Here is a 23,634-nt window from a genome sequence, read left to right on the forward strand (position 1 = left end):
AGGCACAGAATGGAAATGGAAGATGTTGCTCAAAGACAGCAGCAAGAGCAGAGGGCAACTCAGAGCTGTGCTTACAAAGGCACTGGGTCCAGTGCCAACCACTTCAGGCCAGGCTGGAATTACACCTGCAAACAAACATATGAGGGCCTTAAAGTATCCCTCGTTGCACCCAAACAATTCCCTGGTAATTCACACTATTTACCATCTCCTTTTTCCTCAGGTGATCATGTCTTAGTGCAGTAGGCTCCAGCACACATGGAAATGTGTTCATACTTGCACCAAATCCCGATAGATTGCATTCTCCCTGTTGAAGTGTTAGAACTGTAGCACTACAGAAATATTATCGACTGCCCAGCAGGGGGGGAAGCAACAGGGGGATGCTGAGGTCCATCAGTAAAGCTCCGACAGCAGCAGCCCACTAATGGGTGATCTGTTACCCTTACGCAGGCAGAGAACTGTCACGGTGAGACACGTCATCCTTCTGCTTCACAGTACAGCTGGAACAAAAGAAACCTGAATGGGACTGCTTCAAAGTGGGTTTGTAAAGCTGTTGTCTAACACCAGCCAACGTGCCTGAAGCCATTACAAACTGCTCCAAGGAAAGGAACCCCCCTATCCAAAAGCATATTCATCAATTAGAAAGTAAACAAGGTAGCAAAAAAAATTACAAGTGACATGAAAGCTATACACAAACACTATACTACACTCAATAGTTTTAAATCAAAAGATGTATCATAAAATACCTTGGAAATACCGAAGTCTGTATGATTAAACAGCTGAGTGAGTGTACCAATCTGGAATAAGAGGGATTCCTTTGAAAGCTTGGCTTGCATAAAAATGAGGAAGCAAATGCTCAAACTCTGAGCATGAAATGTTTTAAAAAAAAAGCAAATCAGAAAGTGTCTTAAGAATAAAGGGCCACTGGAAGAAAAAACATCCTTTCCTAACATATAGCCAAAAAAGAAAAAACACAACAGCAACAAGCAGAGCTCAGAGAAAATGAATCACAGAACTGCATGGTTTTCTTTTTGCATCTGTACTGTCATTGGAGAACATGCCAGAGATCTGCTACAGGGGGTGTACCGGAGCATCTGTCATAGTGTGAGTATCAACAGATTAGTTATAAAACAAAGTTATAAATCAAAGCTGATAGGTGTGCAGTAACAACACCCCAAAAAAAGCTCAAAAACTCAAGAGTGAAAAGGAATTGCAGGGTAAAATAGTGTAAAGAGTAGCTTAACTATTTCTTGCTTACAACCCCTTTATTCCCAGAAGGCTCGAATGCAGCATGAGATCAGTTCTTTCAAGGAGTGCAGAGGAGGTCAAGGGACTAGTTCATCAGGCCTGCAGGGTGTTCAGTACAGCGTTCACCACGAACAAACTGGTAGGAACTGGTGTTACAAAGAACAGAAACAGTGAGCTAAGTGTGAACAACTGCAGCGGGGAAGGGGCAAGATGGCTTTTATAAAGCAGAGTCATGCCTCACACATGTGAGGTTCTTCGGAGGAATTAGCTCCACACCCTTTATCCACATGCTTGCTGGTTGATATAATTTCCTTGCATTTCCAAAAGACAGTTTGTAAAGTTCCTTTGCCAAGAGGTCTTTAAAGAAACCCATCTGACACGGGACAAACAGGAGCCAACACACAGACACAGGGGAGGGAGCCAGGAGCAACCGTTAAGTTTACCACATGCAAGTTGTTCATCAGGAGAACTCCCCAGAAATCTGTTGTTCCTCCAAGCATTCATCTTTCCCCCTCCCCAGCTCATTAACTTGTTGATTATATGAAGTTATTAAATACAACTACAAGGTTCAGGGTTATAAGGAGGATGGTGAGCGAGAAGCAGTGCATGTGCCATTAGCCTGAAGACACGAGCCAATGACATAGAATTAAAAGGCACCGAACTCATATTTGGAGGTCACTTCCAGAGGCTGCCATGAAAACAAACCCACCAGAAGGGCACCCCAAACCTGCCAGGCATGAGGCCTACAAGGGCCAGAGCCCAAGGACCCCTCCTCTTTGAGCTCTGAGCACCCGTGGCAGCTCCACAGAGCCTGGCGCCATCCTGAGTTGAGAGAACAGCAATTAGCAGAGAAATGCAGATGACAGCATCACAAATGATGGCAGAAGTGGGAAACGCCCCCAAATAAACACGTACCTCTGGGAAAGGACATGAAAGAAGAGGAACTTTTGCACCGCAATGACTAATACAGAAAAATTGCCCAAAAAGCTCTTTTCATTTTCATGTGAGCTCAACTTCCAGTCCGAGACTGAAACAGCCAAAACAAGATTCAGGACCATTCTTTCCTCTTTATTCACAAATCACTTAGTACGAGGAGAGGGCGCCTGGGGAAAGGTAGAATTATGTTTTCCTTTTTCTTCTTTTTCTAAAAGAAATTCAAATATCCCAGGAGAAGAAAAGGGGAGAGTGGAGTGGGGCATGGATCCAGGGAAGAAAGGATTTTTGAGATTCATATGAAAACCACTCAGGTAGCATGAACACAACAATGAAAATCAAAACTTTTTTTTTTTTTTTTAAAAAAAAGTATAACTGGAACCCTCTCGACTTAATTTATATATAAAAAAAAATCTTCTGCCTTCCTTCTTCTGCTCTTTCAGTTATTCACTTCTGTTCTGAAGGCATTTGCTTTGTTTTTCCCCCATTTCTTCCATTCTTCTGGTGCTAGTGTGTCCTGGAAAGGAAAATCCAAACAATTAACTCTTCCACGCAACAAAGTACTTCCTCGAAGAGTAAAAGTGTCCCCCGAACCCTCATTCTCTCTCAAAGGAAGCTTATCTGACAGGAGAGCAATAAAACCAGTACTGCAATGTAACTGAGGAATGGACTCAAGTAGCATGGAAACGTTCAGACAACACGAAGGTCTGGCACAAAGGGATGGATGAGCCTTATGAAACAAAACGGGACAAAAAAAGCAGGGCTGAATGCAAAGCCTGCAGCTACTCTATCATTCTTCTACTTTAAACAGGGCCAGTTTATCCATTTGGAATCAGTTGGTCCATGTAAACACAGAGGAGAGGCCTCCAACAAAGCTGGCACAGCAGGTCCATCTTTCTGGGGTCCTTTTCTCTCCCAAGATGCCAGATACAAGCATAGCTGGGTTCACTTCACGGGCCAGTCCCCAGATACTGGTACCAATACAGTCTTAAATGACATCGGGGGTATTAGCAAACCCAGCAATAAGGAAAAATGTTTGTGACTGCACTTATGGATTAGGAAAACCTAACATATGGAGCATTGATATTAAGTTATTCTTAACATCTTCCAGGATTATTCCCACACCCTACAGGAATTCAGGGGTTAAAATACCCGGCTGAGAATCAAAAAGCTCGCAAGCTGTGGAGAACACACTTCCTGGGTATTTGGCAACTGACCACTAAAGCTGAAAACCAGTGGCTCAAAGTTTTGGTCAAAAGTGAAGCATCCAGCAACCAGCACAGCACCAGCCAACAGCCAGGCTACAGTCAGCACCGCTCCACCAGCACAAGCAACAGCCGCCTCCTGTTCCTCTCCGGTTCCTTGTCAGAGCTTGTGCTGTGCTAACATCCCTCCCCCTCCAGCACCCCAGGGAGGGATGAGGCAGTACCAGGGTGTTTTTCCTATGCAACACAATGCCAAGCTCTCCATGGGTGATTTTTCAGATGGCACGGAGGATGGTTTCAGATGTGCAAACAGAAGCTCAGAGCACAGCACACGTGGTTTCTGAGACGCAGCCAGCCACGCTGGTTTGTTTTTGCACCGCAGAACTGAGCTCTGAGCACACTGCGTGTGTGCCTGGAGCACTGGCTATGAACACGAGAGAAAGCAGATGCTCATGAGACATAGCAGTGCTGCACATTCTTCAGCAATTTCAGTCCCATTGCAGGACTCGTCCCAGATTCTTTCTCCCTTCTACTTTATAGAATAACGTGCTGCTAAGAAGTGATGCCACGCACAGCGAATTGGGTAACACAGCGTAGCGGGTAGTCCTGCCTCCCACACCACTGTGGACATCGCAAACTGGGACCTTTCCTGCTCAGAATCAAAGGAAATGATGGGCTTTACACCAGCAAGTGATAATGGAGACCTATCAGATGGTTGTATTCAATCAAGGGGAGCTTGCTGCTGCTGCTGCTGCTGACTGTGCCATCATGACCGGTTCAGTCTAAACCGAGGGTGAACCCTGGGTAAGGTCATGTTCTCAGCTGAATGAGGTGGTGCTGACCTGGTTTCTGCTGCATACAGAGCTCTTGTCAATCCAAGCAAGGACATAATTCAGTTCCACCAACAGTAAAGAGTGTCTAGCAGCTGAATAAACAGAATACTGCACATGGGAAAGGGAATACCAACAGCAGGATGGGATACGGGGCATCTTTATTATGTTCTCCTCTAGCTAACACTGCTAATTATTTACAGGAACAATATTGCTTAGACTAGGTTGATTTCTACACCTCAGTGTATTAACATGTGCGCGTATCACCACACAGACTCAAGATGATTAAGGAATCACAAGAAGGCAATTTAGTCTCAGAGGACACGCACTGCTAGTATGCAAACCCAGCGGTAGCCAAGGACACCCAAGGACTGATTGAAAGCCAAGTAAACAATGTTGGAAGGAAGCAGCTTCAGCTTGTATCTTTTTGTGCAAGAAGGGAGGGATGAAGAGAAATGAAGCAGGCAGCAAGCCCAAGAAAGGCAAATTCCAAAAAGACCCTTACTTCTAGAAGAGCTGGTCACTAGCAAAACCCCCTTTTATCGCAGCGTCCTATACTTTGCCAACCTACTGCTCTGCTCTGCAGCGATCCTGCCAAAAGGAGAGAGGAAGAAAGGTTCAGAGAAGATAGGAAAGAGGAAAGCAGCCCTGCTCCAAGAACCAGAGCCAACGATAGAAATGCACAAAGCAAAACCAGGCCTTCTGGTAACTTCTGTAAAAACATGGTTTAAATACAGTTCCCCCCCAGCCTCTACCAGCGCTCTCCACAGCGCAACAGCAGCTTTGCCTCAAAGTGCAATCTAGTTAATTACCAGCGCACTTCAACATCTGAGACGGACTAGCTGCGTGTGAACAAAAAAGATACATCTTTTTGAACTTTAAAGTCATGTACAAAGGGTTTAACTTTAGCCTGAGGCAGAAGTTTTACTTTCAAATTTGCCATTGTAGTTGCAGCTTCGTGTCATTTACAGTGAGAAAGCACACAGACACCCCCTGCAGTGTTTTGAAGCAGGAACCAACCACCTGCATTTCTGTGCTAGCAGAAGCCCTGGTTGAGCTAAGACACTTAAAATATAAGGTTTGTTGTATTCTTTCCTCCCCACATCTGTACACTAGGAAACATGTTGTTAATAATGATTTATTATTACTCTTTAAATTAAAAATGAATCACTATTAAAGTGACATAACATAGCCCTTCTGGCAACAAACTCCTGGTAGGAACTGTTATGCTAACAAAGTGAAGTACCACACCAGAGACAGCTGGACATCCAAGGGAGCAAGTCTGAAGAAGTTGAAAGAACAGCATGGAAAGGGTTGATTACAATAATTGTGCCCCCTGTATACCCATGCAAATAGAAATGCTTTAAATGCAACAAATCCCTGTGAAACCCCTGAAAATTCTACTCTTCTGTGTTTGTGAGGTTTTGTTGTTGTTGCTGTTTTATTTTTTTACAGCTTATCCTCATTTTAATAGTGTGATCAAAAACGTGAGAACCCAGGGATATTTATGCAAATAGGCATGCAAGGATAAACTTCTAAAGGCTCAAAAAGGGGAATTAAAAAAAAGCACAGGACTGATGGTAAAGCAGATCATGAGATCATCTTCAGAGCCAAACTCCACGTTTGCAGAGTACAAAAGGGCTAAAATTTAAATCTCATGTGGAGACTCCATGGCAGAAGTGGCAGTAGTGAAGGAGGGGTGAAGGTCTGACTTCTGACTGATGCACGGTATTGGAAGCTTGGGTCAGCAAACAGCCTGCGGGCTGCTTCAGCCATGGCACACACGTGAGACCCTGTGGCACGGGGCATGAACGTGAAGAATCAGTCCTATGCCAGTACAGAAAGTACAGGTGAGGTATGTATCCATGCAAAAACCATGTCCATATGGGGCAAGACACTGCTGTGCCATGCTTGAGGCACCCACCCAGCTGGGCAGGGCACGATCCAGTGCTGCTGAGCTGTTCCAGCACAGGTTCAGAACCAGCACTGAAGTCAGGTTTGACAGCCCTGCCTCAGCAGCACAGTCTAGGAACAAAACCACACTGGCTGCACACCTTCTAGCTGGAGAGAAAACTTGCTCAGGTCTGCCCTGTGTTTCACAGTGCCTGATACAGATTCCTCAGTGTATTTATTACAGAATCATAGAATAGTTTGAGTTGGAACACACCTGCAGAGATCTGGCTCAAGTGCCAGCTCAAAACAGAGCTAACTTTGAGGTCAGAGCAGAGCACTCAAGGTGATATCCAGCCAAGTTCTGAACACCTCCAGAGAAATAAAGGTTTCACAACCTCTTTGAATCCTCCTTTACAGTGCCTGACAACCTTCATTGAATTTTGTGTCCCTAACATTTATCAGAATTTTACCTGTTGTTGCTTGTGTGTATTGCCTTTTGTTTGTGACTGCACTCTTTCAAAAAGCAGCTGCTCCTTTTTTCATTGAAATCCTTCTTTGGGTAGAAGACAGCAGTAAGGCAACCCCCACCTTAACATTCTTCCTCTTAAAACTTATCCCGCAAGCACAGCTGCATAGAAGTTCAGCTTCTTCTGTGTTTATAGCAGCTCTCATTACCTAATATTATAAAATGTTGATACGCCACATAGTAAAGCAATTTTGTCAGGGTATTTATCTTGCCAAAAGTGGCTCTCCCCATGCCAAGATGCACGTGCTTCCACTCATTTTCTCTACGTGCCTGACCACTTCAGCAAGTGGTCACAGGGGCTATTCTCTCTGAAGGAGCAGTTAGCTGCACCTCAGTGACAGTGCCTCATCACCCTAGTTCAGGCACTTAATCCGAAAACAGGCATGAGAGGGGGAAAGAACAGACCCCCCTCCCAAGATTTAAGAACTGAAAGCAACATTCATCACTGTATCAGTTACTGACATACGATAGCATCGATGCGATCTCCTCCCTGACATCTTCAAAAGCTGCTCCCACCAAGGCATCCGTGCCTGGCTTACCGTTTTACTGCTTTATGAGCCAGCATCCTATTGCCTGCCAGGAACGTGACACCACCCAAAATGGCCAAGTACTTCAGAGTCTGGAACATGTTGAGCTGAGTCCAGTAGACGTACATGAGTCCCAACATTGCTGTGAAAAAAAACAGCCCACAGTTCAAACTATACTTCAAAGACAGACCATTAGCTATTCCCAGAACAATTGTTATGTTGTACTGCCAGGCCTAAGCACTTGGTTTCTAACTCATTTCTGAATCTCCAAAATGACAGATTTAAAGACTATACATTATTGCCAAGGGAAGACGACATCTGGGTCCTCATATTGTAGAAAAATGACGGACAGCATGCAACCAATCCTCCTGTGGCATAATTATGGAGCTATTACAGACCTTGAAGGCTTTTAAAAAGAGGATATTCTGGATTTCAACAGAGGATATTAACCTTTACTCACTTTTAAGAGCTTATAGCTTTATAAAGCCTCCAAGGAAACTGGTTTGGAATAAGCAACATGCTGTCATACAGGAAACAGTAGACCCAATGTTCTTCCAATCTCCTGTGTTTCTGAGAGTCTACCAAGACTGTAAATAACCATGCAATCAAAGGTGTGATAATAGTGATGACAAAGCCTAGTCCAACTGAAGAACAAGACTTCCACAGGAAGAGCTTCAAGGAAAAGATGTAGATGGTAGCCCTGCATGTTTCAGTCCCCACAGAAACTCCCTGCTTAAGAGGACAAACATGCAATAACAAAAGCGTGACCTCTGGAAATACAAAGTTCTATCAAGTACAGATAAATTGTGTGTGAGAGGAGCCTAGGTAATGACTGCTGTTATAAGCTGATGGCCAAAACAGGTTTATCACCATATTAACAATCATGAAGAGCAGGAAGGCAGATGAAAACAAGAGAACAAATGTTATGCTATTATGTCATTATCGTTAATAGGCTGCAAGCCCATTTACCACCAGGGCTCTCATCTGTAACTCCCAGGTGAGAAGGTCAAAGCAGAAAGCCTCTGACACTTACCAGCATGTCCCATGTGAAAAACAATGGTGCTGGGAGCAAAGCTGAAGTTGGAGATGTTGGCACCAATCTTTATCCACTAAAAGGAAAAGAAACAAAACCTGAATAAAAAAGGTCTTGTAAACACAAGCTTTTATTTTAAACTTAAAGGAAACAGAGTTGAAAGACACTTAAGTTCTTCAATGAACACAGTGTATTCTCTACAGAAGCACATTGTCTTCTAGTACAGAGGACAGAAGAGTAATTTTGTCAAAAACAGCGCTGTTAAGTTCCTTTAGTGGAAATTTCTCCTACTGCTTCTGAGTCCCCAAAGGCAGTTCCTCAATTATTTTAAAGTGAAGAGAGGATATCGCTTGAAATCTACATTTTCCAGAAAAATATTGCTATTTGTTTCCAGCTGAATTAATTTAAAAGTATGAAACAGGTAACAGTCAGTTATGTAATTTTGGACTCAGCAAAAGACCAATTACAGATACATGATATTTACTCGCAAAAACAATCGCAGTTTTCAGAATACAGAAGAGAAAGGCATGAAGGATGGAAACCAGGAGCAATGAAATTCCTCAAAGTGGTTTCTCATCCACAAATACATTGCAAATTCCAGAGACCAATGGACACAGCTTTCTGAAAGTGAACCTCCAGCAAGAATAGCTAATGCGAAATTACTGCAAAGCAAGTAAGGGATCAGTTTCATCTTCTAAATAAGGTAATTTAACTTGACTAGATGAGATTTTTCTTTCACATTAAGTTTAGAACACTGAGCTGATGCTACAGTTGAACTAGGGCTAGACATTTCAACTACTGACACACAAATGCCAATTAAGTCCATAAATGGGAATCAGTCTGATGGGATTAAGTAACACAGATTTTGTGATGGCTATATTGAGTGCAAAGCAGAATCACTGCTTTTCTCCTGTAGAAGAAATGGAAAAAAAAAGAAATGGAAAGAAATGTCATTCTGTGGCCCAGTTCACTCACCAGAATGAGCAGCAAGAGCAGTGGTGAGAGAATCAATGCCGTGAACGTGTTAGATACCACGGTGGGAGGCCTCTTCTCAGGTTCCCTGAAGAGGTGCTGCAAACACACAAACCCAGCTCGTAAGAAAGCATTCCAACAGAACAGCTTCTCAGCTCCACACAGGACCAGCTTCAGCCCTGCTGCTGTTCCTAGGCATTCCTCTGGCTGAAGAGCATGCCTCTTTAAAGTAGCACCTATTCCACTCTGCACATTTGGTCCCTTGCTCAGTTAACTTTTACTTGCACTCATAGAAGCACTGGTTAGTTTGCCATCAGCAGAGATGGCTAGAATGATGCAAGAGAAATGTCCAAAAGCAGAGAGCATTCTGTGGTGCCTACCTCGTCAAATTTTCTTGTTTGAGTCTTCTCATTGACACCAGTTGCTCTTTCACAGGTAGGACACTGCCTATTTATTCATACTGCAGGGGACTGCAATCAATTCCCTCCCATTAAGCAGTACATTTGGTGTTATTTTAATTACACTACTTGCACAGTTACTATTTCTATGAGAGATTACTTATCAAAAAAAGTTATGATGAGAGCAAAGACTAGATAAGCAAAAATAAGACGAGCCCCCCCCATCTACAGAGCATGATTTTTGGTTTTGGTTGTACCTGGATTTCAGGTTTGGGAACAAAAAGGTTCTTGGACTGGACCGTGGATGGTGCATCCTCCTCTGGGAATTTGATCACAACATCAGCCTGAAATGAAATACCACAACTTCATGAACTTTAACTGTAATGTATGAAAAGTTTTATTACATTACTGTGACCAATTTGCTTATCATGCCTATCAGATTGAAAGTTTTTTTTAAAGGAATCTAAAATAAACCCTCCACATCTTAAAAGAAATTTCTCCTACACAGAAGCAGTAACGCCCTTTATTCATCACTAAAGGTTGGACTTATTTCCAGCGCAGCAAGCACAGAAAAGCTAAACCTTGAAGTGTTTGCTGTGAATTTACAATTGAACCAACAAAAACACTTAAGTTCCTATTTCACCCTGTGATGAAATAAACATTTCAATCCCACTTTGATGTTTACATGGAGTTTGAAAACTTAGAAATGAACAGCAAACCTTAGAACCCATAAATGGCTGAAAGGTTTCTGCTTCACTACGAAGAAAAAAAATGAGCTTTTTTCTTCCAAGCTGGTACACCACCCTCCTGCTAGACTGTCAATTATCTCAGAACCATGTCACCACACTTCCAGCTACATACCACATTCCACAGGATTGGATTTTCCAGAGTGGCATCGCCAATTATCAAGTACAGAGTATAGGTACCAGAGGCAGAATCGAACTCAGTCTTTCTTTCAGAGGTATCCAGCTCAAACTTGTATACATTCTTGCTGTCTGGTTCTGCAACAAACACTACCTCCTGGCCAGTCTTCTGGTTGTGAAGTCGGACAAAAGTCTGAAAGGAAAGATTGTGAAATTGCTGGAGTATCTCACAATATGTTTATGTATGTGTTTATAAATGCCACTGAAATGAGAGATCTACCCCCAAACAAAAAGCACAACATTTAACAGAAGTTAGAAAATAAACTGAGAGGCCAGCTCTCTAGATCCCTGCACAGCCAGCCCTGTACAATGTCTCTTCAAGTAGGCACATTAACACAGAACCAACTCTGTCCAGATGCCCATGTGGGGTACAAGGCAACATACTGAATGCTACTGGAGAGGGTATGTGCAACAACACACAACACGGATGGATGCATTTTATTTTTTAGACATGAACAAGCCAAATCCACTTCCCTCCTACCAAGATTAGTGTTTTTTCCACAGTCCATGTCAAAAACATAAGGCTTCTCAAAACCTACCAAACCTTTTCAGAAGCAACCATCACCTTGGATGCTTCAAGATGGAGCGTTTTGGTGACACAGGATGACAAGAATTTGTCCTAACCTGGTGGGGGGTGAGTTCAGCTCCACTGTTCACATCTATCAGCTGGAAGGATAGAGCAAAATTCTGATGGCTGTCAGCAGTGAACGAGCCCTTGGCTTTGGCTGGGTAAGCTACCCTAGGAAACAAAAAAAACAGAGTTGAGGTGATCTTCCAAATGAAGGCCTGGCATTCAAAGAAACTGAGGCAAGCAAGCCTGACTAACAGCACTGCTATTTACTCAAGTGGTCTATTTTAACAAGAAGTCAGGTGACCTAATTCTTTCTGTTCCCCCATAATTCAAGGAAAAGGAGGAACAAAATTCTTCATTTTTTTTTTTTTGCAAGCTACATACGTTTTTATATAAAACATTAGTTCATTGCAGGTTTTGGAGGAACAAGAAGAACAAGGCTTTGCTAATACTACACCCCACCTTTCATTACACAAGGCTCTGCTACAAAAAGGTGTGTGATGGCAGCGTAACGGATGTAACACAATCAGACTTCAGCACAGAAAGGCTTTATCAATACGCAGGGATGGACCTCAGAGAAGCAATGCAAGTGAAGTTAAATTACAAGCATTTCATTTTAATTGATGTCAGTTAAAGAGCAACTGAGAATCAGGCACACCAGGCTGTGATAAAGCCATAACCTCAAAATACAGTGTACATACTGCATTAGATCCTCTCTACCAAAGTTCAACAATAATAGAAACATTAAAATAAATGTTTTAAACTCAACTTTTGCTACAGAGAGGTACCAACAAAGGAACAGAAGACTAAGGTCACCTGTTTTCTGTTAGAAATTATTTCAGCAATAAGGAAAACCACTTATAAGAAACAAATCTATTCTCCCAAAGAGCTCACAGGTGTAACAAACAGCATTAGTACAATTTTGTTGGCATTCCAATACAAGATCCAAGTAGGTAAAGCTCTGAAGACCTCTAGTCTAGAACAAGCACTGCCCCTTACAGGATCACAGAGTGAGTCGTTTTACCTGGTTGTTTTTGGTGCAATGCTCTGATCTTTATCCACAGTAGAAAGATCTACATTAGTAATCCCAACTTCTGTGGAAACTTTGACTTTCAGCTGCAACAAAACACAACAGAAAGTTACTGGGACCACTCCTACATTTACTAACAATGGTCATGTTCACTTCAGAAGCTTTCGTTCTTCTGTCCCCTTCCCCACGGAGAATCTTCCTCTACACCAAGACAGAACCTAGCCTGAACAAGCATGTCTACACCAATTTACCTTCTGGCAAAGCTCTTGCATCTGTTACTAGCCCCAAACCAACCCTTTCCCCTTCACTAACAGCTGTCTCTAAAGACACCAATCCCTCAGTTGCGCTGGAGTTAGCTCCACTTTGCAGAACTGTTTTTAATGAAACAATCCAGATATCCAGATCCAGCTAGTTTTCCTTTTACACTAGTAGAAGCTTGCTATTAAACATGACATCATATAAAACACGACTTCAAACTGCACATGCACTGTACTTATGTGCCCTGGACAGCAATCTGAGATGAGAGATGTCTCCAGACAGCAGCCAGTTATGCCTGCGTTGGCTCCTGAACCCTAGGAGGTTTCTGCTGATTTTATTACCAGCAGGCAAAAGCCAAAGCATTCCTGCAGGTCTGCACTTTTTTGTTTTTTTAACTGTGCCTCTGAAGGAAGGCTTGCTATTTATCATTTAGGGCACTGCAGACATTAAGGCCTTGCCATTTATCACTGCTCCTTTGTGCTAAGTGCCCTACAAACGCCGAGCAGAGGAACGACTTCCTGCCCTCTCCCCTGTCCCAAACCTCAGACCATCCAACCCAGACAGTGAACCTCAGCGGGTCTGACTGACTTCAGCCCTTCTCCCAAACACAAGCGGTTACTGCAGTCCATAGGATTTAATTAGCACATTTGTTCTCACAGCTTACAAACGCTCCCCTGGAGAATTCGTTTCATTGCCAAGACATTTTTCAACACACACTCCGATTTGTTACTGCAGGTTTGCTGATGTGAAACAGCCCCACCCCCTCAACCTGAAAAATAATTCCCACAAAACCTGCAGGAAGAATATGTGAAAACAAAGTATTCAGGTCAGACTTCAAACACAATAACCTTGAGAGCTCCTTTACAAAAAAAGCATGAGTTGATATAGATGTTACTACTGAAACTGGATCCATTAGCAGACTCTTTAGGCTAACTTTAGCAAAATCTTTCTCTGTTCCAAGATGGGAGCAAAGAAAGATGGACTAATGAAATAATCATTAAAAAAGAGTTATGTGAAGGCAACTCAGAGCTGCTGCACACAGCCCCTCCAACTGCACGGTACACAAACATCCCTCAAATATTTTAATGCCAGGAAATGCAGGCTCTGCCTGGAATAATAACCCACTGGTTTAGCTCATTACTGTCAAAAACGATGGTGCATTAAGGACAATTAATGCTAATAACAGTAAGGAAAAAAAAAAAAAGCAGTTCCCCCAGCAGTCCTCCCCCATAACAATGTGTCTTATTAGAAACGGCTCACACAAAGCCACCGCAGCGTTAATGCATTCCCCCTGGTACCTCTGTGTGCCAGCAGCGAGCTGAAGCAGGACCAATCACTGCCCTTTTGACACTCCTAAGTGCCATTACTACTGCAATGACAACATCAATTTGATACAGACAGGAAAGGTCAGCAGTTGTAAATACGTGTCTTCCTCTGCTCTGAGCTGACTACACTGCAAGACTTTAAAAAGCTAAGCTTTTCCTTAAATAGGCAACTGAGGGCAAAAATTAACCCGGGAACAGACATCACTGGAGAAGAGCATTCTCAGCTGTTGACACTGCAGTGACTATGCTGGTAGTCAGCCGGGTCGCACGCTTCTCACAGTAACAAACTCGGGAAAGTAGAGCTCCGAGTGTTTTATACAAAAAACTCTTCTTCAAAGAGGTGTGCTGTAACAGCTTTTGCCACCAAAAAGGGTTTATGAACACAAGAAATGAAGAATTAATTTCTACTTGCTTTGGTCACTCTTTCTCTGCTACAAAAACATCACCACATAGCCAGTTAGAAGCCAGAAAGACACCCACAGCTCTTTTCTAAAGCTCTCAAATGCTTAACCTCCATGCATCAGGCAATCACCAGACAATCAGTCATCCACTAGCCAAGCTTTGAGATTTACAGGCTCAAGTTCTGAATGCTCTGAAGAACATTCTTAGTAATCATTTTTGCACAGCTAATTCAAAATATTGGCTGCTACATGAACATTTCCACCGTTAGCCTTTATTCATTTGCTGTTAAATTAGTAAACATCTAAGCAATAAGTCAGTTTTGAAACTTATACAAATCTTTTTTGATCATATACTAATCTGGTTACTGGTCACAATCTCAAGTCAAAATCCAATACTTTATAGAAAAACGTGATAAAGATGCTGTACAACGTGCTTAGCATATATAAATAAAAAGCCGTTTCACCAAATCCCACAGAACTGAAGTGACAAACACACCCACCTCAACTTTGTTAGCAATAAATCTGTTATCTCCATCGACACTGATAGAGAAATCATAATATCCACTCGCAGGTTTGACGTTCATGAAGTTCAGCTCAAAGACATCTCTGTAATAAAAAAAGGCAATGTATTAAGCATCCTCCAGGACACTAACAAAGCAACCTACAAGCAGGTAATATCTTGCTACCAAGATGTCTCCAAATATGCTAGATTAAGAAGGTAAGCAGAAATGTGACACAAAACTAACACTACTACTAAGTACAGGGTGAAAAATATCTTCAAGCTCCCTCGAAGTCAGAAGAATGTTGCAACTCCCCACTCCCAAAAGAAAAAGAGCTATGCAACAAATTCAACATCAGTACAGAACATGCTGTCACCTGTTGCCAACAAAATGCAACTACAGCATTGAGTCTGCCATCACACAGGCATTTTTCTGGTGGAAGAGCATAGGAAGCAAGTCCAACACTGTTTAAATAACAGCTGTTTGCTTTACAAAGCCTAAAATAAGATAGAATTCTTACCCTGACAGAACAAATGGTGTCTGTTGAAGGACGGTGGCTTTGGTAGATGCAGACTTGGCATAGTCCAGCTTTACAGAAGCTTGAGTAAGTGGCTGGGACATAACATTGGTCACTTGAAGCTACAAAAGCAAAAGAGGAATTTCTGGGAAACCCATTGTCTCAGAAGGAATGCAGAAGCACAGACAACTTTCTACCCCTTCTGTATTATGTACCTGGAGTTCTCTCCTGCCCAGAATCCTTGATTGACCTAGTTCTTCTTAACATAACGGGGAAAGGTAAAGTTTGTAAAAGAGCTGACTACTACAAGGTGCCTTGTCAAGGCAGACTAAGTCCTGGGTAAGCAGAGGTTTCTAACAATTATTTACTATAAAAGCACTAAAACCCCAGACCTAGCGAAACGGAGCATGTCATGGACCGTAAAATGAAAGGCATCATCTTATGCATCCAGTTCACCCAGACCTACAAGACTAGAGTAGGCCAAGAGATGAATTAAGATTTTAGGGTACGGACTTACCTTGAGCACAGGCTGATGGTGAGACACAGCTGCAGACCCCTCAGGGACAATAATGACAGGCAAGTGGTAGCGGTTGCGGGATAAAGCACCCGTGGCACAAGCAATACTGAAAGCCTCTGAGAGTGTCTCGAAATTTTTCTTGCTAAAAATGGCATTCATCAGCTGGATAATTTGGTCCTGAAAAAGAAAGGCAAACTACACATTAGCACCAGCAGCTTACCACAACACTGCATAACAGTACGATGCTATTAATAAAAACATCATTCAGACAGTTTAATTTCCCCCATTTGCTTTAAAAATAACTCAAGTTATGAGATAACCCAAAATTAGCTACCTTTCACGTTAGCATTTTATTCTTGGCTGGGAGGTTCCAACCACAATTACTGTAATTGTGCTAAAATCGTGCAAAAATAGGATTTGGATCTACCTATCAAACTATGTGTTTAAGAAGGGAAGGTGCCTTCAGCTCAGCAGTCCACACTGCGTGCAGCTGCAAACAGACAGCTTGGCTCCAGGAGCAGGATGTAAACTGCCTTCTTACTGTGAAGAAGGCCTGGGCTACACGTCCTGGCTACCAAACAAAGTGGGAAGGCCACAGAGAGGCGATGCCAAGCATCCTCACGACTCTGGAAGCAGCCAGTCTAGGCCCTCAAAGGCTCAGCCCCTTGGGCATAGCAGCATCTTCAGGCTAGGAGGCTTAACTGTAAAGCAGTGCCACTAGGAACACCGAGCCAGCTCTGGGATATGCCTAAACTAATTTCTTCTCTTGGAAGTAGGAATGGGACAGTTCCCCAGCTGGCTTTCCTACCTGACCTTGCCAGCACCACACTGAGCAGACTGCACCATCTGATACAGATTCTTCCAGTACTCCCTGCTAGTCAGGAAAACAGCAGATTTCACTACCTGTACTTTGATCCAAAAAAGGACTGTGGGCTAAATTCTAACCAGAAACGAGAATAATCAAAGACAACCCCAAATAAAGCACTAGGCACGCTATTTAGTAACTTGCAGATGACGTACCCTAAATGAAACCCACAGCATCTCAGATGTTCCACCTCATGCTTGTACATTAGTGCTCGTTAGTGCACCATGTGATTATAGAAAGCATCCAGACAGACGCTACAGAACTCCTGCATGCTACAAACTGTTTTCCTCCATCTGAAGTGCATGGCATAGCTCTAGACCTTAACCAGCAACTTACACACATATTTAATTTGTAAAAATTAAAAAGCTATTTTTCCATATACTTCATTTGTTAATTTTTAAAGTGAATTGTGTTGTTTTCAGGAGGCACCTTTGCCATTCACAGGAGATAAGAGCATTAAAGCCCTGACAATAGCACTTCTGACAGCACAATTCTGAATCAACACTAAACAATTTTCCTTAATTGGGCCTTTTCTTTTTTCCTTACATCACTTGGATGCTGACAGTTAGAATTGTGTGTAGGAGAATCACCACCTCAGAAATGACATCAAAATTACTTCGCAGTTAGTTTGTTGGCAGCAGCATGGAAGAGAGCCAGGAATTAACTCAGATGTCTTACACCTGCTTCTGTTTCAACCCTGTCACTTTGCCTTGTTCTCTAGGGAGATGCCATTCTCAATCAAAAGTGCATCTACTGTGGCTAACCTGTTATGGAAAAAATACTAAATGGAGAGCTTGCAATAGTGATTTCTAGCTTAATTAAGCTCTAAAGAAATTTTCAAACGATCTTTCATTATAGTAGTGACAAGTTTATGCGCCTGAATTCCTGTAGGAGTACAGTACTAACGTCTCCCTTTTGGATACTCTTGACTAGGGTGTCTGTGTTTCCTCACAGGTAAATAACACTTGCAAAACACTTTGAAATGCTGTAAAGTGCTAGGCAAGTGCCAAATACCAGAACAAACTCTGAAACAAGAGTTTTTTTTTTCCAGCAGTTTGTCTCAATAAACAAAGAAATCCTAGGCCTCGCTTGCAATTTCCTTCTGTACATAAAAAAAAAAAAAAACACAAATTCAGCATGTGATCTCAAAGGTGGAATTTCCTCCTACGTTCTGTTATTTAACATTCACTCTGAGATCTCCTTTTTCACTGAGTGTATTCATTTTTCCAGCAGAAATTCCACCTCATTAAACTGGCCTCTTGCAGTGCACCATGATGACCAGGTAGATCCTTTCTGTAAATCACACCGTGCAAGACAGGACAAGGCAGATACAGACCTCCTTCATTGCTGGCTCTGTACCCACATGGTCAGACAGCTTATAGGCAGCAGCAACAAACAGTGCAGTAGTCTCAATTCCTTCTTCAAATTGCAGATATACTCCTCCCAAGTCATCCAGGCGAGCAACAAGATCCTGACAGAAAGAATAAATTCTATTTAGGTTGCATTTTAGTAGATCCATGGAAGGTAACTCTACAATTTGACCTCTAGTCAGGAGAATTGGTACAGGATTCACTGGATTATTTTCTACATCATTTAGAAATAAGAAAAAAAAACAACAGTTGAACTCCACGAGAAATATCTGCTTGAAGGAAAGAGCCAAGCCAACCCACCTGATGCAGACAAGGAATTTGCCAGATTGTTTTTTCATTGTGTTTCCTATTAACACATCTTTTAGTATCACAGACATCTAACAAATAATCCTGAATAATTAGAGACCATAGCATGTTCCTACCTCTATCTCTTCAACAATGGCACTTAGATCTGCCTGCTGGGACAAGTAAGATGCTGTTTCTAACGCCTGGATGGTTCTGAAACAACAAAAAAACAAGTGTATGAATTTTGTTCCTTAAAAGCCAAACATCCTTCAAAGCAATTACAGTTTCTATTCCAAATGAGGCGTAAGGCAGCCACTACTGCATTTAGTTAACTCTAGGCAATGAATCTGAAGGTGGAAACTTAGAATTCATTAGAGAAGACTACTTTAGCTGTACCAGCTTTGCAATAAACTCAGATTTGAATGCGGAGAAGAAACCAAACTTATCTCTGCATTGCCCAGATCCCCAAACGTGCTACTGAAGCTTCTAGGAATCTGGATTTTTTTTGCCTAGAAAACAAGCGTTCAAAAGTTTCCCTTTCTTTCTTAGCTTTAAAGAAAAGCTCTATTCTTTCCTTTCACAGTAAAAATTACTTAACCAATTCTTTGGTGATTAGTGCCAGGATTCCTTCTGCTTACTGGCACATTTTTTCCACCTCATAGCACGCACATCCCAGCCCATAAACAAAAGGTCTGAGGACGAGCATGCAGCATACCACAAGCTGGAATGACGCAGAACCATGGCTGGATTTTAAGTCAAAGATTTGTTGTGAATCTTTTTAAAAGAAGAGGCTTCTTTGGCACGCATCCTCTTTATTGACCATTATTCTTGAACTAAACTGAGCACATAAGCTCATTTGCTAAAATCACAGAGAACAGCTCAGAAACATTTTCCACATTCTCCCAGAGAGATGATAATGAACTAAACAAATATTCCAAATGAGAACACAGCACAATCTACCAGAACTACATTGCAAAACCTCAAGTGTTAAAAGAGCCTTTACTCTACAACCCAAATGCTAGCAGATAAGTGCGCAACGGTGAAACATTTCTGTCTGAAAGACTTACGCCAGCACGCTTTCTTCTTTGCTAAGACGAGCAGTAAGGGCACTAAGTGCTTCCTGAGAAGCTAAAGGAAGGCCAAAGCCACTCAGGGCCCCGACAGCATGGAAGATCTGGGTGATCGAGGAGTCCTCACTGACAGCTGCAAGCAGCAGCTCCCTGGTCTCATTTGAGATGGTAACCTGAGGAAGAGCACAAAGAAAACACCGATTCACACCGAAGAACACAGCTTCCTAGTCACTGCTGACTTGTTTCTGGAGGAGCACGCGTGACTGGTGAACCGTAAGCTATAGCTGGGAAAAAGCATTTATCATTCATTACCTTTCAGTTCAATTAAGTCCCTAAGATTTGCTGTCAACTCTCAATTAGTCAGGATAATCCACAATTCAGATTTATCCTGGAAGCCTGCTAGCAATACTACCTGCTTTTCATCTGATACCCACAACTTAGCAAGCATGGACTGCACGTGCATTGTTGCAGCGTTCACTGCCGGGCTTTCAACCACACGGTGTGCTGCCTGTCCAGAGAATGCATGATTGATGCTGCTTTGTGGATTTATTAAAACACACTGGCTCCTTTTTTTCTTAGCCACTGATACTCCAATCAAGAAAGCACCGAAACATCCAAACCTCTGTCATCTCCCATACCTACAGGCTGGCTCTGCCCCACACAATGCTCTGCATTCACACCTTGACTGAATGTGAGGGGTACCTGGGGAAGGAAGGGAGTGGAAGCAGACAGCCTTCACAGCCATGGATCTTCTGACAATCAGCTCTGCTAAGATCTACTTGTTTGAAGGAAAATGCGTGACTGTTCAGAGAAGTTATTTGTTGTGCATAGGCTGAAAGAGCCAGCACCATCACAGAGAAGGACAGAAGATACCTGAACTTGGTGGGTAAAGGGGAAACAGCTGGGGTAGGAAACGATCAGCTGCTGGATACCGTGTGCGAAATATAACAGAGGAACATTTTAAGAAGGTATTTACTCATTCTGTGCCAATCATTTGGTATCAGGTGCGTACAAGAAAACTTCTCTGCTAGATCCCCACATCGGTCAGGACAGAGAGAGGATATCGCGTGTCTAAGATGCAGCACAGTAGCATGGTTTTAAACAATTTTTAGACATTATTAGATGTAACAAAAAAGGCTTTTTACAACTGTGCCTAGACCTGTCATTTACTGATGAGATGCTGTTCAAACCAGAAAGTAAACAAAGAAGAGAACTGGAAGTTTCTACTCTTCAAAAAAAAAAAAAAAAAAAAAAAATCAGAATGTGGCTGAGGAGCCAGTATTGGATCAGGTACTCAGAGTTGTGGTGAAGAAAATGCTTGCTTTATACCTGTTCCCTTTGCCTTGTCTGGGAGCACTCCCAGACGCTTTGTGAGCTATTTACCTAAGACACAACAGAATACCACGTACTAAGAGAAAATAAAATAGAAGTTATGCTTATACACGTATCAAGGTAGATGTCGACTTCGCAGCATCTGTCTTCAGAGGTTAGGACCCCAAACTCACCTCGCAACCAGACAGGACGCGGATGGATTGTGCAGCATAGAACAGGGAGTCGACGCTGCTGGAGTCTACGTGAGATTTGATGAAATTACACGCAGCCTGCAAGAAAAGAGAAGTTAAATTACAGCCTTGACTTTAATGATTGACTCGAATTAAATGATACTATAAGACAACTTCAGTATAAAAACGCACAACAGTGTACGTGAAAAAAGGCAAAAGAAATCCAAGTAACATTTGTGATGTAGCAGAACCTACAGCCCCAGACCCTACACTACTAAATGGTGCACAGTAACAAAGATGGTTCCTGTTCAAAGCAATCAGTGATTCTCACGCTGACTCTACTGCAACCAGCTCAAATTTGAGTATAACATTCATCAACATCCAAGACCCATGTGTATATTTCGTAGACAAAATCTTCCAGAGACAAGAATCTTGCTTCCCAGCAGTACGTCACAAACATAAACACATTTATGGATGCAGAACGTCAAAGCATAAGATAAACCAGGTAAGCAGCTAAACTATGAAGGCGAGCGATGAGATTACTGACTGACAAGCAGCCAGTGTACTCCTGACGGACTACATGATACGTGCATCGCCCACATCCCCTTCTGACCAGAAAATAACCAAGAATTTAACTGCTGGTACATAAACCGCTGGTCTTTGAGCATGGGAAGAACAGGCCTTTCAACTAGGACAGGATTTTAATGCTTTAAACCAAACTTTTAATACTTTAAACCAAGGATATACGTTCAAATGTTATGCCTAGCTATTATTTTTTATTACTTCTACCTTTTAACCAGCCTCAGCTCAGGCTAGCAGGGCAGGGCAACGCTGCCCGGCAGCAGCCTCCCCGCGGCCCCACAGCCCCGAGGCGCCCCCTCCTTGCCCCACGGGGGCTTCGTGCCTCCCCCCCCGCCCCCCGCTCACCTTCTCGTCCTCCAGCCGCAGCCCCAGGCTGCTCAGGCCCACCACGGCGTGGTAGGCAGCCCGCACGTCGCTGAAGGGCCGCTCCAGCGCGGCGCGCAGCCGGGCCAGGTCTCGGGCCGTGAGGCGGTGGCTGGGGGCCAGGCCGCGGACGGCGCCGAGCAGCAGCAGCAGCAGCAGGGCCCGCGCCCCGCACGGCGCCGCCATCTTGTGGCCCTCCTCCGGCGCCGCCGCGCCGCTTCCGGCATGGAGCGTACCACCCATGCTGATCAAGGGGGGGGAGGGAGGTTGGGGATTGCTGCCGCGGAGCTCTGCCTGCCTCAGAGACAACGAACGGGGACGCTGTGGGGGTGGAAAAAGGAGCGGAGCCGCCTGGGGTGGGTGGAGGGTGGGAGGCAGAGAGGGGGTGAGGGGGGAATAGTATAGGCAGAGGTGCCCCCCCCTGCGGAGCGCAGTGGTACGTGCCGCCCGGCGGCCGGCGGGGATGTGGGCCCCGCTGATTGGCCGAGCCGCCCGCGGCCCCTGCACCGCCACGGCGCCTTAAAGGGGACGCGGCGAAAAAGCCCCGTGGGCAGCGTGTGACGTGTCGCGACATGCTGTGTCGTGCCCTTGTCGCGACATGTCGCGCCACCCGAGACCCTGCCTTTATAAGGGGGGCTTGTAAAAAAAAAAAAAATAGACAAAGTGCCCCTTTTCTCAACCACACAATGACAGGATGCGGGGGGGGCGGGGGTTATTTTAAGCTAAAAAAAGGGAGATTTGGGTTAGAGGCGAGGAGCAAATCCCCCAGGCGGGCTGCCCGGAGGGGTGCTGAGGACGGGGCCGGGCTGCCCTCCTGCTGGGCCCGGGATTTGGGGCCGGGGCTGGGCCGCCTCCTGCAGAGGGCACTGGGGGCTCGTGCTGGGAGCCCCCCGGGAGCCCAGGGGCAGCGCAGGGAGATCTCCGGGGATGGGGTCCCCTGGGGGTGGGGTCCCCTGGGGGTGGGGTGGGTCCTTCCCAAGCACCCCATAACGCCCCGTGGTGCCGCCGTAGCTTCACAGGGAGAAATATAAGGAGAAAAGTGCTGCCTCGCGGTGTCTGATTCTTTGATATTTCGTCCCAGAAAGGGCTTGTGTTCTGCACAAAACCCTGGGTTTGCGTCACCTCACAGCTCGCACTCGACAAGCGACACGTTTCGGCCAGCTGCGGTGCCGCTCCCCATCCCGCTGCCCTTCCTGGGCAGGTTTTGTCCAGGATCGGGGCGAAGCCAAGCAGAAGGACTTAAAATCCCTCCAGAAATGGCGTTTGTCTCCTGGTCAAGCCCGACGTGGGCTCGAGTCCACATCGGATGCTCACAAAATCCCCGTGCGGGCTGAAAACCCAGGGGTTGAAATCCCCAGGGGGCCGAACCCCCCCTGTGCACCTGCCCGGCCTGAAGGGGAGGCTGGAGACCCGCAGCTGAGCTCCTCTGCTGTGGCTGCTGGGAAGGGGAAGTATTTTATGGGATGGGAGAGGAGCTAAAGGCCACTGGTGCAATTAAGCGCCTTAAATGTGGATTTTATTTCGATGTAATGGGATGGTTATTGCATATAAAAGAAGTGCCAGATGGTTGTTAAAACCACATTTACTGAGTTCTAATAACCATGCGTCTGACCCGTGTCCCTTCAAGAGCTGCAATCCCCCGTTACAAAACCAGTCGCGAGCCCTTGCCCCAGGCAGATCCTTACTGGGACCAGCCTGGTCCATACTGGCCAGTGTCTGGGGAGGGGGTTCTACAGCTTTGCTTTTCTGATGGTGACACAGGCGGAGAAATGGGGAGGTGTGGAACAAACCTGAATGTTTGGCGCTGCCAGGATCCCCTCCTGGGGCTTGGGTGGGCAAGGGGCTGAGCGTGACCCCGCACGGAGCCTCCTCTGCAGGTCTGCTGGGGGCAACGTGGTTTGGGGGAGGGAGGAGAGGGGATGGAGGGCAGAAGGGCTCAGAGGATGCGGGGTGGAGGATGGAGATGGACGACAGAGGATGGGTGATGGAGAGC

At 44.4% G+C, this 23,634-nt stretch overlaps 1 protein-coding gene across 2 annotated transcripts; it reads right to left on the reverse strand.

Annotated features, from left to right (window-relative positions):
• Positions 1-2,292: 2,292 nt before the first annotated feature.
• Positions 2,293-21,842, reverse strand: RPN2 (ribophorin II). 2 transcript variants are annotated; one of them, XM_084538357.1, is made up of 17 exons: positions 21,624-21,842; positions 20,700-20,795; positions 19,192-19,367; positions 18,262-18,337; positions 17,806-17,940; positions 15,605-15,781; positions 15,091-15,209; positions 14,571-14,676; positions 12,081-12,172; positions 11,110-11,224; positions 10,424-10,618; positions 9,820-9,906; positions 9,168-9,263; positions 8,193-8,268; positions 7,172-7,301; positions 4,719-4,804; positions 2,293-2,695 (listed from the first exon to the last, which is right to left on the reverse strand). In XM_084538357.1, exons 1-16 carry the CDS (start codon positions 21,825-21,827, stop codon positions 4,753-4,755), a joined length of 1,932 nt encoding a protein of 643 aa, XP_084394483.1. In that variant the 5' UTR covers positions 21,828-21,842; the 3' UTR covers positions 2,293-2,695; positions 4,719-4,752. The 2 variants fall into 2 exon arrangements, with proteins under 2 accessions (XP_084394483.1, XP_084394484.1); XM_084538358.1 differs by lacking the exon at positions 4,719-4,804.
• Positions 21,843-23,634: the final 1,792 nt, after the last annotated feature.

Source organism: Aythya ferina, assembly GCF_964211825.1.
Source record: "Aythya ferina genome assembly, chromosome: 16".
NCBI lineage: Eukaryota > Metazoa > Chordata > Aves > Anseriformes > Anatidae > Aythya > Aythya ferina.

Excerpts from the sequence above, each read along its gene's own strand:
- RPN2 (XM_084538357.1), bottom strand. The coding sequence starts at position 21,827 with ATGGCGGCGCCGTGCGGGGCGCGGGCCCTGCTGCTGCTGCTGCTGCTC. Across the intron at positions 15,210-15,604 it reads ACCATCAGCCTGTGCTCAAG|CTTCAAGTGACCAATGTTAT; the intron begins GTAAGTCCGTAC and ends TTGCTTTTGTAG. Across the intron at positions 10,619-11,109 it reads CTGAACTCACCCCCCACCAG|ACTTTTGTCCGACTTCACAA; the intron begins GTTAGGACAAAT and ends CTTTCCTTTCAG.